General features: G+C 45.1%; 2 protein-coding genes across 5 annotated transcripts in view; one reads left to right on the top strand and one right to left on the bottom strand.

Moving 5' to 3' along the window:
* LOC135911411 (acetylcholinesterase-1-like) overlaps nt 1-13,765 on the bottom strand; it is a 35,912-nt gene that overhangs the window by 5,161 nt on the left and 16,986 nt on the right. Inside the window, exons 2-5 of one of the 4 annotated variants that reach the window (XM_065443684.2) lie at nt 12,102-12,129; nt 11,551-11,809; nt 5,366-5,914; nt 3,960-4,025 (exon numbers count right to left, since the gene is read on the bottom strand). Coding sequence is in view for 1 of the 4 variants with exons in the window: in XM_065443683.1 (XP_065299755.1) it covers nt 3,683-3,686 (4 nt within the window). In the remaining 3 variants the exon portion in view is untranslated. The other 3 variants (XM_065443685.2, XM_065443686.2, XM_065443683.1) reach the window with 3 other exon arrangements.
* The window catches only part of LOC135911412 (beta-1,3-galactosyltransferase 5-like), a 302,140-nt gene that overhangs the window by 273,071 nt on the left and 15,304 nt on the right, over nt 1-13,765 (top strand). The window lies entirely within an intron of this gene.

Raw genomic sequence — 13,765 nt, 5'->3', positions numbered from 1 at the left:
GCCATGATCAACCAGACGCACGCGACGCGTTGAATTATTATGCACACTCTTAAGTCTCGAATGGTGCTTGTGTGTGCAAGGGCACCTCGCCTGCTCTAGATAGTTGAAAGACGAATAGCTACTCTTTGCAACGGCAACTTTATTTTCATCAGTAATACAGCGCGCGGTGAGCGGCGTTGACAATTTGCTGGTGAGATTCGGAAGCACGGGAGAGCCCATTTGAACTAGGGCCGGCCGGCACACTGCAGGCATGGCTTTGGTTGCAGAATGGAAAAGAACACACGCCCATTTCTTAGTCTGCACGTACTGTTTTCATAATGCGACCTCGGTGAACTTCTACCAGAACGTTGGCTGAAAAGCATGATAATCTTAGAACACGTTTGAGCAGGATAAGTTTGATGTTCGTGCACGAAGAAATAATTCATCCACGCGCCATATTGGAGCGACTCGGAATACGCACCTTTCTTTCGTATCCTAGTTTGATCATGGGTGCCGAATTCCGAGTTCGTCGCCATTCGCTAACGGGGAATAAAACCGTCCGAGCGTACACGCAATGGCATTAAGTCGTATTTGTTTATGCTGGCAATACAAAGTGGACGCTTCTCTGCTATCGCAGTGGAGATGTCCACGAAGTCGCCGGAGCTAAAGATGCAGTTCACGCTTCCTTCGGAAAGTTATTTTTGCAACCGAATACAGCAGAGTGGTATCCCGTAGACCTTGAGTCATCTGACCGCAGAAATTTCAGTCAGAACACGTTAGAATCGAACTAATTCGCAATTAAACCGCTACCTTTCCAAACTGCCGCTGGGGGAAAACGGAATCCGCACATACCAGTGCAAGAAGGAGAGCGGGGCTGTGAGCTGATTCGAGGCTACGCTCCTCCTCGTCGATAAAACGGTCTATAGACCATTTTACTGAAGGCGGTGCCATTATGAGATCACAGCGCCGTACGTCGTCCGGCGCAATGCTGGTAAGTGGGTTTGCGCTTAGAAGGCGCAATGCAAATATACTTTTGACAAAGAGTGGCAAGTTTTCGCGTTTTCCTGAGAGGTGCCACTACGTTTTTGGGATTATAAAACCTCTTCGTGTGTCGTTACCAAGCTTTCAACTTAGAAATAGCCTCATTATTGAACGGCGACTGACCTAGAGGCGATGCAACAGCTCTGCCCGCGATCAAAATAGGAGGCGAGTCAAGACTGAACATTGTCGATACATAACACACGTGCAATGTGTTATTATTTTATGAGTAGCCTTGAACTCTATTAAAGTAACTGACAACCGATTTTTAAGGACCAGTTTTTATGGCGCAACGCTAAGCTAACCCACAGTAGTGTATGATCTGCAGTGGTTGCTTCCAAAAGCATGTGAATATTTAGAAAGCAGAATTTTTCGATCTTAGCAGCCTCTAAAAAAGTCAGACCTACGTTCCTCCTCGCTGATAGAACGGTCTATAGACAGACTGCATTTGCAATATAAGTACAAGCAGAATCATTGTAGTTAAGATGACCGACCAGCAACAACACGCAGCAGCCAGCGTCTCGCGATCTTCTTATTCCGTTCTCTTCTTTTATCCTTCCGTAATAATAATATTACTTTATTGCTGAAAGTTACAAGGATACAGTGGACAAATAAGGCCTCTTAATGTCACATATAGCTTGCGTAGCAGGGCCTGGAAGGCATCTGAAGCGTAATAATTTTAATTGACATACATTTCACGTCATTTTAATTTCCATTTAGTTAAATTATCTCTAACCAAAAGCAAACAAGCACTAGAAAGGAGAGAGTAATTACCGGAGGCACATTTTAAGTGGCAGCTCAGAAGCTTGTCCAATTCATATTTTGTTTTAGCCCGCAAGGCACTTGGAGACAGCTGATTAAAATATACAGGAACATAGTAATCTTGTATTTGCTTGCCATAAAAAAATGTGGGGTTTTACTTGCCAAAACCACGATCTGATTATGAGGCGCACCGTAGTGAGGGACTCCAGAAATTTGGACTACCAGGGGTTCATTAATGTGCTCGTAAATCTAAGTACACGGGTGTTTTCGCATATCACCCCCATCTAAATGCGGCCGCCATAGCCGTGATCCGATCCTGTCACCTTGTGCTTGACAGCCCAACAGCATAGTCACAAAGCTATTACGGCGGGTTTTGCTTTCCACGTCCTGTACAATTGCGCATTTCGATGGGGGCAAAATGCTAAAACACCCATGTACTTAGATTTAGGAGCACGTTAAAGAACCTCAGGTGGTCGAAATTTCCGGAGTCCTCCACTACGGCGTGCCTCATAATCAGAAAGTGGTTTTGGCACGTAAAACCTCATAATTTTTTTTTATTTCTGGGTACGAAATTTACGATACACTTGCTTGAATGTTTTATACCGGGACACGTATATCATCGCCATTGTTCCAACGAGGGATTTCTCACGCTGAGCGAGCGTTTCGACATGCATGCTCCAACTTCAGGCGTTCCTATTTCGACCGCGGTTGAACACTGCAAGTCTCGATGTTGTTATAAGCATCAGTATAGTTGGGCCACATGTACCTCCTTTGCACTCACGTCACCAAGTTTACCTGTTTCTTTTTTTAGCAAAAACAAACGTTTAACGGCGCTTACGCGCAATCTTTTCTTGCAAGTGAAATGTATCCTACGGTAAACGTCATGTAATCATATATCCCGTGTCTTAACGAATAGTGCTTTACTTTATCTATGATGCAAAGATTATTGGAAACTGCAGTGTATGTGGTGCGTAGATTTTATCCCAGAGAGTGTAGCGGTGGTGGTGGTAATGGTGGTGGTGTCTGCAGTCGGCGTCACCCTGGTGTAGATCGCGGAAACGGCGGCCGCCGGAGTGATGGGTGGATGATGGATGTTATGAGCGTCTCCTTTGAAAAGGGGTGGTGGGGTGCGCCACCAAGCTCTTGCTATAATACTGACCATGTCCTACCTAGGTTAAAAAATATAGAGAGATAAAAACCGATATGAACTCCCACAACCAAATTTTCTGACCACCTATTGAGAACTTTGCTTTTGTACGTCTCCGTTTTCTATCGTTGCCCTTCTTTTCTTCCACCAGTCTTCCAACCGCCACTTACTCCGCAGCCAGCGAGCGGCGTCTGAGGGTAGTGGCTGGGCCCGAGATTAGCTGCGTCGGCCGCGCGTGCCAGGCAATTCTTATCTCGAGCCCAGCAGCTACCGTTAGAGGTCACTGGCTGCCTCCGTACCGGCATGGTGGCCGCCGTTACTGCGCTCTACACGACGGTGACGCCGACTGCACTTAGGTGAATATTGGACCGCTAGTGGACTGAACTCGGGTGAATATTTTTACCGCTAGTGGGATATTTTACCTTATCGAAGTTATATGCCATACTCAAGTACATTATGCCGCTACCTACATTTCAGGTTACGCGTTATCTACCCCTGAGCATTTACACGCGATTCACTTACTGGCGTACGCCAAAGTCAAGACAGCACGTGGAGAGTGAAACCTGGATAACGTTTCTAAGTAGCAGTCCTGCAAAAGCAGTTCGTAGTAAGCCTAGCTTACTAAAACAGCGATTACGTGTGGCGATCTACACATCAACAGCACCGAACATTACAATGGAATTATGGGTCATGTTCATACTTGAAGATGGCGCCGAAGTTATGGTACAAACTACCGACTGATCTCAAAGGACTGACCCATTGGAAGTCATAGGCTGTCTTGAATGCCTGCCGTGATGGTGAGACACCTAAGGAAGTTCACGCCACTTCGACGCTAGCGCGTATGTCCGCCATGACTGTCAGATCTTGCAGTAACTGTCACCATAAAACCGGCGGTGCAGATAAATTCGTCCGAATCTCAACGCCGGCGGCTCCTTTCTCTTCGATAGCGAGGGCGATCTGTGCCGACCATTCGAGTAGTGCCGCTCTCGAGATGATAAGAGAAGAGCAAAGGATGTCACTTGAATGCACGAACCTGACGACAAGGAAACCACACATCTCCTAACGCCGCAGAAGCCGTCATGCGAAGCGTCGAAGACACCTGGGAAGCAAAACAAGATAAAAACCGCCAACGAAGGTGATTGTGGCTTCGGAAGAACTAGCCAGACTACTTCGAGCGCCAAGCTTTCAATAACTGCTCGTTATCCTTGGCCGTATACACTTCTCACGTGGCTCAAGTATACTACTAACGCCGTTGCGTGTGAATCACAAATAAGATTTCTAAAACTGTATATCCAAGTCTCATGCATTATGTCATTATGGTTGAATTGTGTTTGAAATATATACAAAATGTGCGTTCTTTTCTTTTTCGTCTTGGATGCAGTACGTTTAAGATGGTTCAATGAGCACGTATCATTAATACGAGGAGTTATATAAAACTGAGCATTCAGTTCTTATTTATTTATTTATTTATTTATTTATTTATTTATTTATTTATTTATTTATTTATTTATTGCGGGCTTCGCACTGTTCGAAACACTCCGCCTTGATACAGGATGGGCATCTCCATACCGAGACATATATTGTTCTACACGGAACCTAGGCTGTCCTCGCGTTAATATTTCAATAGGATAACAGCGCAAGAAACGGGACGAACAAAACCCTCGCCATGCTGTCTTGCTTAAATTCAACATATACCAACTGGCCTAAGTTAACAGTACTTTGCCTTCGTATATTGTTACTTTAGCTTCATCATGTGTTGATAGATGGCAGCAGATGTCTGTTTTTGTGGTTGTAAAGTGAGAAAACGTGCTGGAAACTGGAAAAATAGACTCAACGTGTCGTCGTCGTCGATATCACCGAGTGGTCAGTGGGATGGTGACTGTGGGTTTAGAAATCCACGCCAAAATTAGGCTTGCTTCTAAATACTTCTGATTGATAAGAAGACGCACTGAACTGCTGTGAACTTGTCATCAAGAGCGATAGTGAAGCAGCAGATATGCATTTTTCGTTAAATGTTTACATCTGCTGATGAGTGCCAATATAACCGTCTTCTCTACAGAGGACGAAACTCTGCATGAGCATCACACGCCATCTTTCTCCAAGCTTGAATTCATATTTGTCTTTGATTGTCGAAGAGCCTTTCTTTCGGGGCTATAGTTTATGCAAGGACTTAAGATTTAGCGTATGAGACGCTTCATGCTCCGCATTCTTTTACAGGCGTGCAACTTCCCTTCAGAATAAATAAAATATCGGTATATTTACGAAAACAAATGCGTTCTGCGTCGATTTTTGTGTCTTACGATATTACATGCATTTCTTTTGGTAAATTGAAAATGTTCATTATTTATGGAAATTGGCCGCTAGGTAAAGTATTAATAATCTTGCGAAATGAGCAACATACTACAGAACATCAGGTATATAGCTAGTAATATATCTTACCTCAACGGCAGTGCTGAGTGGCTTCTACTACACTGTACTTGCCATGCACTTGCCGTGTCACCAGACGGGAGTGCATTGACTTGTACTTTGAGCGTCTTCCTGCGATGTACTCGAATTTAAACGAATAATTTTGAAGGTTCGCATCGTAGATGCTCTACAGTGGACGTTGTTGTTGTTGTCTCAACACGTGGCTCGTTCCTTTGCCCCTTTCTTTGTCTTCGGTTAGAGCTCAAAGAAATTAAGTAAACAAAGTTTCAGCGCCCGCGCGGCACGTCCATTAGCACAACTCATGCAGAGCACAACTATATGTTTCAAAGCTTGTTCTCTCCTCAAACCTTCTGAACTACAGCGCCAAATTCCATTGGTATGCTTGCTTTGCTGTGTCGACTTTCTCACAAGGTCACACCTTCTGTGACTTCCGGTATCATATTATCGCAGCACTGCGCGACTGAGGCAGAGAGAGAAGAAGTAGTGGGCGCGCGTGATCTCGGGGCTACTCTGCGCCGGCTGGGCCTGGCCTGTAGCTTCCATCTCGGACCTCGTTTCACCCTGTAAATAAACATAATTCGTAACAATATTAACGTGCATTATAATTAATGAAACTTCGAGCATGGTGCAAAAGTATGCTATTAAACTAGGTGTCCACATTGTAGCCAAGGGTAAAACAGACGTCGACGAAAGCATTAAAAGAAAAGAAACCAAGACATTTCGGCAAGACGTCTGCATCACAAGTCATTACTAATCCAAACTACTGATATTACACTGAACCGCAGTAACGGCAGCCTTCCTTCCGTCTATGCCCTCTGTTTACGCCACCTATTCGCAAGTACATAATCAGCTTCCCCCCTTTCGTTTACTTTCATTGTGAGCAAGGCCTCCGTAAGGGAGCCTAAATGTATTTGTTTCTTTTCAGTTAATGTTTTTGGTCGGCGTCCGTTTTACCCTCGACTATAAGCAATCCCGACCAGACGAGTTTTCGTCGAACTCTTGATCCCCCATTGTGTCAATCACTGATTATAGTGAAAACAATAACCAATTTCTTAGGAAAGTAAAATTGAATGTACATTTCTTAAAGCCCGTCTGTATTCATAGATGCGTAATTAAACGACACTGATGAATAAGTGTATACTTATATAGAGATGACTTATTGACAATATAATGCCGAAGGAATTTCAATTAAAAAAGAATCCGAGGACACCTAAGCACTTTCAATAAGTTGTGAATGCAAAAAAATGGCCAGGCTTAGCTTGGTTAAGCCAAGAATGCGTCGCATATTGCGCGAGTTGGGGCCCATCTTTTCCTCCGGCTGTCGTGACGTCACGTCACGTGGTTGCGCTCAAGGTCAATGGTGGCTGCCCGGCCGCGCCCAAGGGCTGAACTGAGTGATTGCAATATGCAACGCATAAAACATTAATGCCCAATTGAACCCCGCTGAGTGGTCCTTCAATTCATGAACTCCTTGCGGGCAAGCGAACGCGTTGATACGCTTGGCGCGTTTTGATTTGGCCTTACCGAGATGCACTTAGAACGCCGGCGAGAGCTTGCGCGGTCAAGAAATGCTCGGATAACGCAAGCTTCCCAGAGAGAGGGTGACGTGACGTGGCGGCGATACCTTTCCCCTCACGATACACGTGGCGCGCTACTGCGCTAGCAGGTGTCTCCTTCCACTCGCTTTCCTCCGTCGAGGTGCGCTCGTACCGTGGCGTCGCAGCCAATGGGAACTCCGCCGAGGCGGGCTTGTGACGTGGCGTACAACAAATGAGAATTTAGGTGCCGTTTCGCTGTTACAGACGCCGGCTCTTTCGCTTAATGAGCCGTTTGACGTTTCGCATAAAAAATGCCTTGAGTAGTGGTTGCACGGATAGGATTCACGGGCAAGGTGCTTCCATGCCATATGCTACGAAGACATCCGGTGTTACTGACGGTAGTGTGTAATCTTTACTAACGCCGGATGTAACGCCCATGTCGATGTAACGCGTTTTAGTCTCTTTAACGTTACAATCCTGTCTTATTTGAAAAAAAATCGGTGTTTTGGTTTCCCATACCTAAAAAGCGTGAACCTATTGAAGCGATTTGGTACAACGATCTCGTTATCTAAGGAAGACGAACCATCGCTGACGCGTTTGATGATTTCTTTTTGAATGTCTACACGAAAGACATCTCTCAACTAGCGAAGACTGTCGAGCGCAGTTTCAACCTTCCTGGCCTTATAATAATTAAGAAAGGGATCTTCGATTTCCTCTTGTGGGCTGACGCTAAAACGTCGAATGGACCCGATGAAAATACAAAATCGCTTCCTGCGCAGATATGCAGAATGGTGTTCATAATTTTTGTACATAATTTTTATGCATAGCCTTGCCTCTGGTGATATCCCTAATTATTGGAAAATTGCAAGGGTTGTGCCCATTCACAAATAAGGTAGCAATTTGGACGCCCTCAATTACAGGCCAGTTCCTCTCCTGTGCTCTAGTAGCAAAGCACTAGAGCATATTCCTTTCAAGTATGCTGTTGTCTTCTCCGAAAAGAGAGTTTTTCTTTTTTTCGCAAACAGCCCAGGACTTCAGGCGTGGCATGTCCACTGTCACGCCGCTAACGCACGTCGTCCATGAATTAGTTCGAATATTTGATAAATCCGGGCAAATCAATTTCGTGCCTTTGGACTTCGCCAAAGCATTCGATCGCGTGTCCCACTCGAAACTTTCTCACAATATAAAGATAACTCTTAACAGCGATGAAAGTGTCCGGTGGCTTGGCTCGTACCTTAGTGATTGCTCGCAGTACGCACGTGCGTGTGGACGGATGGGCGTCATAATAGAGCAGGGCATTCCGCAGTGCACCAAGCCGCCATAATCGGGCCCCTGCGGTTTTTAATAATCACGAAACATATCGAAGTTATGCATCCTTCAGTCCAATGTCGTTTCTTCGCAGACGACAGTGTTTTGTTCCCTGACATCATTTCCCCAGATGGGCAATCTTGTATAAATAAACATCTATTAGATGTGTTTTCATGGTGTACAAGATTGCAGATGATCTTGAAGTTATCCTTCCTTCAGTCCAATGCCGTTCATTCACTGACGACTGCGTTTTGTTCGCTTACGACTGCGTTTTGTTCGCTGACATAAGTTCTCCTGATGGCCAACTTTTTTTAAATGAATGTCTAACCGATCTTTTTATGGTGTACATGATCGCAGATGATCGTAACTGTGTCTACACACGACTGATAGAAACAAAGAGAATCTATTCACCCTTCCTTGCTCGATAAAAGGGGAGTCTGCCTAAGAACCGTACGTGAATAGATATATCCATGAGATAGTGTCAGCCCAGACTTGACATGGACCTGTTCAACGTCTAGTCAACAGTGACTTTTTAAAAACTATGTGGTTTCCTTGACGAAAAATTACCGCCCAAGCACTCAGCACAGATGATTAACCAGTGAAACTGAAACGTGCGGCTCCCATTTTTATCAGTGAGTTAATCCCGGCTGTTCAATAAACGATGGCTTGGTAGGCTGCCCGATCCTCGGTACGCAATTGCTGCTTGCACTCGACTGCACGAGCATGTTCTTGTGCCCGGGCTGCAGCATCGGCTCGGTGTGGACGAGCTCGTACCCGGTTCTGCTCGCGGCGTTGCTGATCGAAAGCTGCCTGCTCCTCAGGAATACGTATAACGGGTGACCTAGCCATTTCAGAGGTGGAGAGAAACTGTTGCGTGCGCGCTCGGCTACGACGGAGAGCAACAACGTCACTACTGGCGCAGCCAATCGCGCAGCTCTCGTTCTCTTTCTTTTTCGCGCATGCGCATGGGGTTGCGCCGGATGAGTTTTCAGCGTACAGGTGACATACAAACAGACGGACGGACGAATTGGCTAGCCATATAGAGCTTCGCTCTACAATGTGGCGTTCGTTGCACAGCACCCACGAAACTGCACGAAAGCAGAGACGGGAACGCGCGGAGTGATAAAATTAGGTGACCGGACTTCCTGCGTAGTTTCCACAGTGTTGCACCTCTGGTTTCGTGGTCTCCTCGCTTGTTATCAGAGCGTTATAGCAGAGTGGGTTTACGTGCCAGCGGTAAGGGTCTGCGAGTGGAGAGGGGAACGGAGCGTCGCAGGAAAGGCAGCGCTTTAACACAAAAGCAATTAGGGCCCAGTGTCGTAGAAAATGCAGTGTTACCCGCCATGGTTGCTCAGTGGCTATGGTGTTGGGCTGCTGAGCATGAGGTCGCGGGATCGAATCCCTGCCACGGCGGCCGCATTTCGGTGGGGGCGAAATGCGAAAATACCTGTGTACTTAGATTTAGGCGCACGTTAAAGAACCCTAGGTGGTCAAAATTTCCGGAGTCCTCCATTACGGCGTGCCTCATAATCAGAAAGTGGTTTTGGCACGTAAAACCCCATAATTAAATTTTTAGAAAATGCAGTGTTGGTGTCGGCATCGGTGGAGCTGTCCGTGAGCGAAAATGCCGTATATATTTAGGTATATGAATATGCCACGCTTTGCTATAAAACATGCGGTATATGCGGCTTATATTGCCACACCGTTCTATCACTAAAGGTGTTCATACCTTGTCTTTCATTCTTGAGAAAGGTATTCCTCAGAATTTTGAGCATGACAGCCCACAAACGAGTATCACGAAACAAAACACCGACAGCGCATGCTTCTTATACTAAATCTTCTCAGACTTAAACATTAAAATGCGAAACAATAGCAGATGCCTGAAAATGATGCACCTTTTTTGGGTGGCTGTGCACTGCCTCCGAGATCGGCCCACCTAAGAGGCAGCGTTTCTAGCAGAAAGTTCGCCTTCGTGCATAGCGTTCGCCATCAGCGCTTCCCGGTAAACAATGCAAAGCTGCAGATGTCAGGAACTGTGAGAAGCAGTCAGGGGTATTTCAGTGCTGTCGCATTCCACTCTTAACGGCGAAGCTCAAGTGTCCTCCAAGTTTTATTGCGAAAGCAATACTGCTCGCACTTTCGGCCCATCGGTGGTCGTGGCGCTTCCTTACACAGCTGCGCGTCACGTGACTGTGTGACGTCACGCCAGACCGAGAGACGGGGCCCCAGCTCGCGGCATCGATGGTGGAGGCGAAGCCTTGCGCGCCGCTGCTACGGCGCTACCGAGAGAGGGCGCTCACTGGTGTGACGTCACGCTAGGAGGATAAATGGCGCTACAGCTCGGCTCCTCGCAGTGGTCGGCGCGCTGCCTTGCACTATGTCGGATGATGTATAGCCGTAAGTTTAACAAAGGGCAACTATGTCCACACCATCAGCCGAACCAAGGCGCAGCCAAGGGTATTGCTTTCGCAATCTTCCAGGCTTAACCAAGCTAAGCCTTCAGCGAATTTTTTAGCTCTGCGATACCTCGTTCAGTCGAGCGGAGCGCTTTGCTGCGCGACTTGCCGAACAAGGTCGGAATTACTGCAAAAAGAATATAACCAAGCCTGCTTTTATTAGGCACAAGTATTAAACAGGCAAATACAATAGCAGCATTATGCGTTGTTGTAGTTCATAAAAAAAATTTTGCCCCTTGGTACTCCTTATTTGGCGTTCGTGTTATCCACTTCTCTTCTCTTGTGTCCTGTCTGCACACCTCACCTTTTTGCATAATGAATCCTCACCAACTAGCTAAGCTTGCTGTCGTTCTAAGCTTAATTCTTTCCCTCGTTGCATAGCGTAGGGTCCGTGAGTATATGCAATAGCAGCGGCTTGGTTTTTCATTTTTGTACTTATAAGATATAGTGAAGCAACTCGTGAACAAATGTTGAGTGTACACAAGTAGTTTACAAAAACGGGTGTTCATATAGGGTGCGGAAGGGAAGGGTTTTATAATGACTATGTTTAGGTTATCTTCTTTGCAACAGACATCAGGGTGTTAAGATTTTTCGTATTCTTTTATTTTAGTTAATTACTCTTTTGCAAGAAGACGCAGTATATCGGCGACTAGGGATGAATATTCCAAGTTTGGAATTTCATGGTGGTTATGTAAGAAAAAAGAGTAGTGATCGCTTAGGAGCAGTGTTGAAGTAGTAAAAAAAGTCTGTCAGTCATATTGAGATCATTTATTATTCCATGCTTTATTTATCACAGCGAATGCGTTCAGAAGCTCAAGCAATTAAAATACAATAATTAGCAATTTGCCATGTCAGTACTTTTGCGAAAGTTAACGAACTTTAAATCATACTGTACCCGACATGCACCAGAGCCCTATGGGCACTTAGACCACGCTTATTGTGTATCTTAACACGTCCTCTCGAATCACCGACTTCCAGATCGAGCAAAGCGGCGAGCCTTGGTCGTCAGGGCCCACGGCTGCATGATCCAGCACGTTGGTTAGGTAGCGGCATCTACCGGCGCTGGTATTAAGCAGCAGACGTTGGCAATGCGGCTCCCACGAGATGGCACGACGTGGGTAAACGCAAATTCTGGTTGCGCTGTCGGGTGTCACCTGCGAGCGAAATGGTTCGCCCTCATTGTTTTGCAAGCACCCTTGCGGTGTGGGACAACTGTATGCACACGCGGAAAACGACCGAAACTGTTTTATTCGATGTAGTGATGTGCTTCGCAACATCTCTACATCACTGACGTAGTGCAAGCGCAACGGTTATGTTTTGAGTTATCGGATTTTTCCCCACCGTTCTTCCCCCTAAACGCCCACTTGTGCGGTTGGTGTGGGAGCCGTTTCACATTTATGAATAAAAATTATTGACGCATTGATGCAGATTAAAGTTTGTACTTACGCTAGCTTCCGTTTAATCCGCTTCAAACCTAACGAAATAAAGAAAGGAAAATTAGGAAAAAAGCAAATCACTCAACCAAGGAAAAAAAGCATGTGCTGACACTGCAGCTCTGCCTCTTCATCCAGCGAGAGTATTTTGATACATCCGCAACAAATAAAAAATGCCAACTATAATAAATAACAAGAATAACTCTATGAATTTTGTAATCACATAGTAGTTGCGTTAACTACCAATAAACAGTCCTTGAATGCATTCAAACCCGTTTCAGTTACTGAAATTGGTGATTAGTTTGAGACATAATGGCTTCTTCCTGATTCTTTCAGTTGCTTATGGACTTCAACCCCACACTTTCTATCTATCTCTCTTTTACAGTGACGTTGTCTATGGCTAGGACCTGAAAAAAGAATCTGTCCGAGAGGTTCACACAAATAAATCATGTGTGCCGATCCTGGTGATGGTGTAGAAAGGGTCCAAGCTCAATGGCACATACTCCTGTAGACTTGGGGACCTGTAACGCGCCCTTGATATACCCTTGTCATACGTGGGACCCAAAGAGGTCCCAGGCAGAAGGGTAAGAACAGGTGTTCAAAAAAAACATGTATTGTACTACTTTTCCGAAAAGAACTATGAAAAAATTATCGGTGCCAACTATGCAAACGCGCTAGAGCTACAGCTCGCGCATTCGTCGTCGTCGTCATCTTCCATGGTGGCTCCGTTCCGTTCATCGTTCCAGCGTAGAATTTGACTTATGTCGTCGTAATGGGGAGACCGCGTCGACAGGGGTATGAGCCATTGCTTAAGGTGGTACGAGCCATTCATTGTCTTACGTGACGGACACGTTTAATAACAGAAGTTATACGCGAATGTGTGTGCGTACCTATATCGCCACGACGACCACAGACTAGGACAATAAATATGTTCGTACCTTCGTTCACTATTCTGGGTCACCTATGTGTCGTGCGCTAAACAGCTTCACTGGTCATCGACCTTCACAGAGTGCAATGGCACTGAACTTTTTAATGTGCTAATATCAACTAATTCTTTGTTTTTTCGACACAAATATTTCTTCCTCTCTTAAATGGTAAAAGAGCTCTTGTTACTGCGCTAAATATATTTAATGATTCATACAACATATCATCTTATTTAATTTGTGCTGAGTTTCATGCACTCCATTAACAACACGAAGCGCAAGCAATTATTTTATCCTCGACTGTAATTTCACCTGCTCCTGACAGAAATAAAAAGAAATTTATTTTTAACACAATTAAAGTTAAACGCGTTAACCGTTACTTACATATGTGATTCTTGTTTTAAATTAAAGATTTCATCCATCGCTTTCATTACCTAATTTCAATAAGCAATCACAGATTATGCATTTACCATGATGACTACAGGCTAGTATGAAAAATTCTTCTTTGATTATTTGATACAACGTTTTCAATTGGAGCGGATCATCACGTGGCATGATTATGTAGGTTATTATTCTGAAACATTTGTCCACAATAATGGGTATGCACGAAGTGGTACGCCGCTATTAGTATTATCATGTTCAAAAATAATAAAGAGAAAATGTCCCTTCGTTTTGAATTCCCGAAAGAAATCTAACCCATCCAGTACCACTTCTTTCAAAAAACAATGGATCTGGGGCCTAAGTTGCGCATTAC

This window comes from Dermacentor albipictus, chromosome 4 (assembly GCF_038994185.2).
Source record: "Dermacentor albipictus isolate Rhodes 1998 colony chromosome 4, USDA_Dalb.pri_finalv2, whole genome shotgun sequence".
NCBI lineage: Eukaryota > Metazoa > Arthropoda > Arachnida > Ixodida > Ixodidae > Dermacentor > Dermacentor albipictus.
The sequence above is the reverse complement of the archived record's forward strand: the minus strand, read 5'-3'. Positions and strand labels throughout refer to the sequence as shown.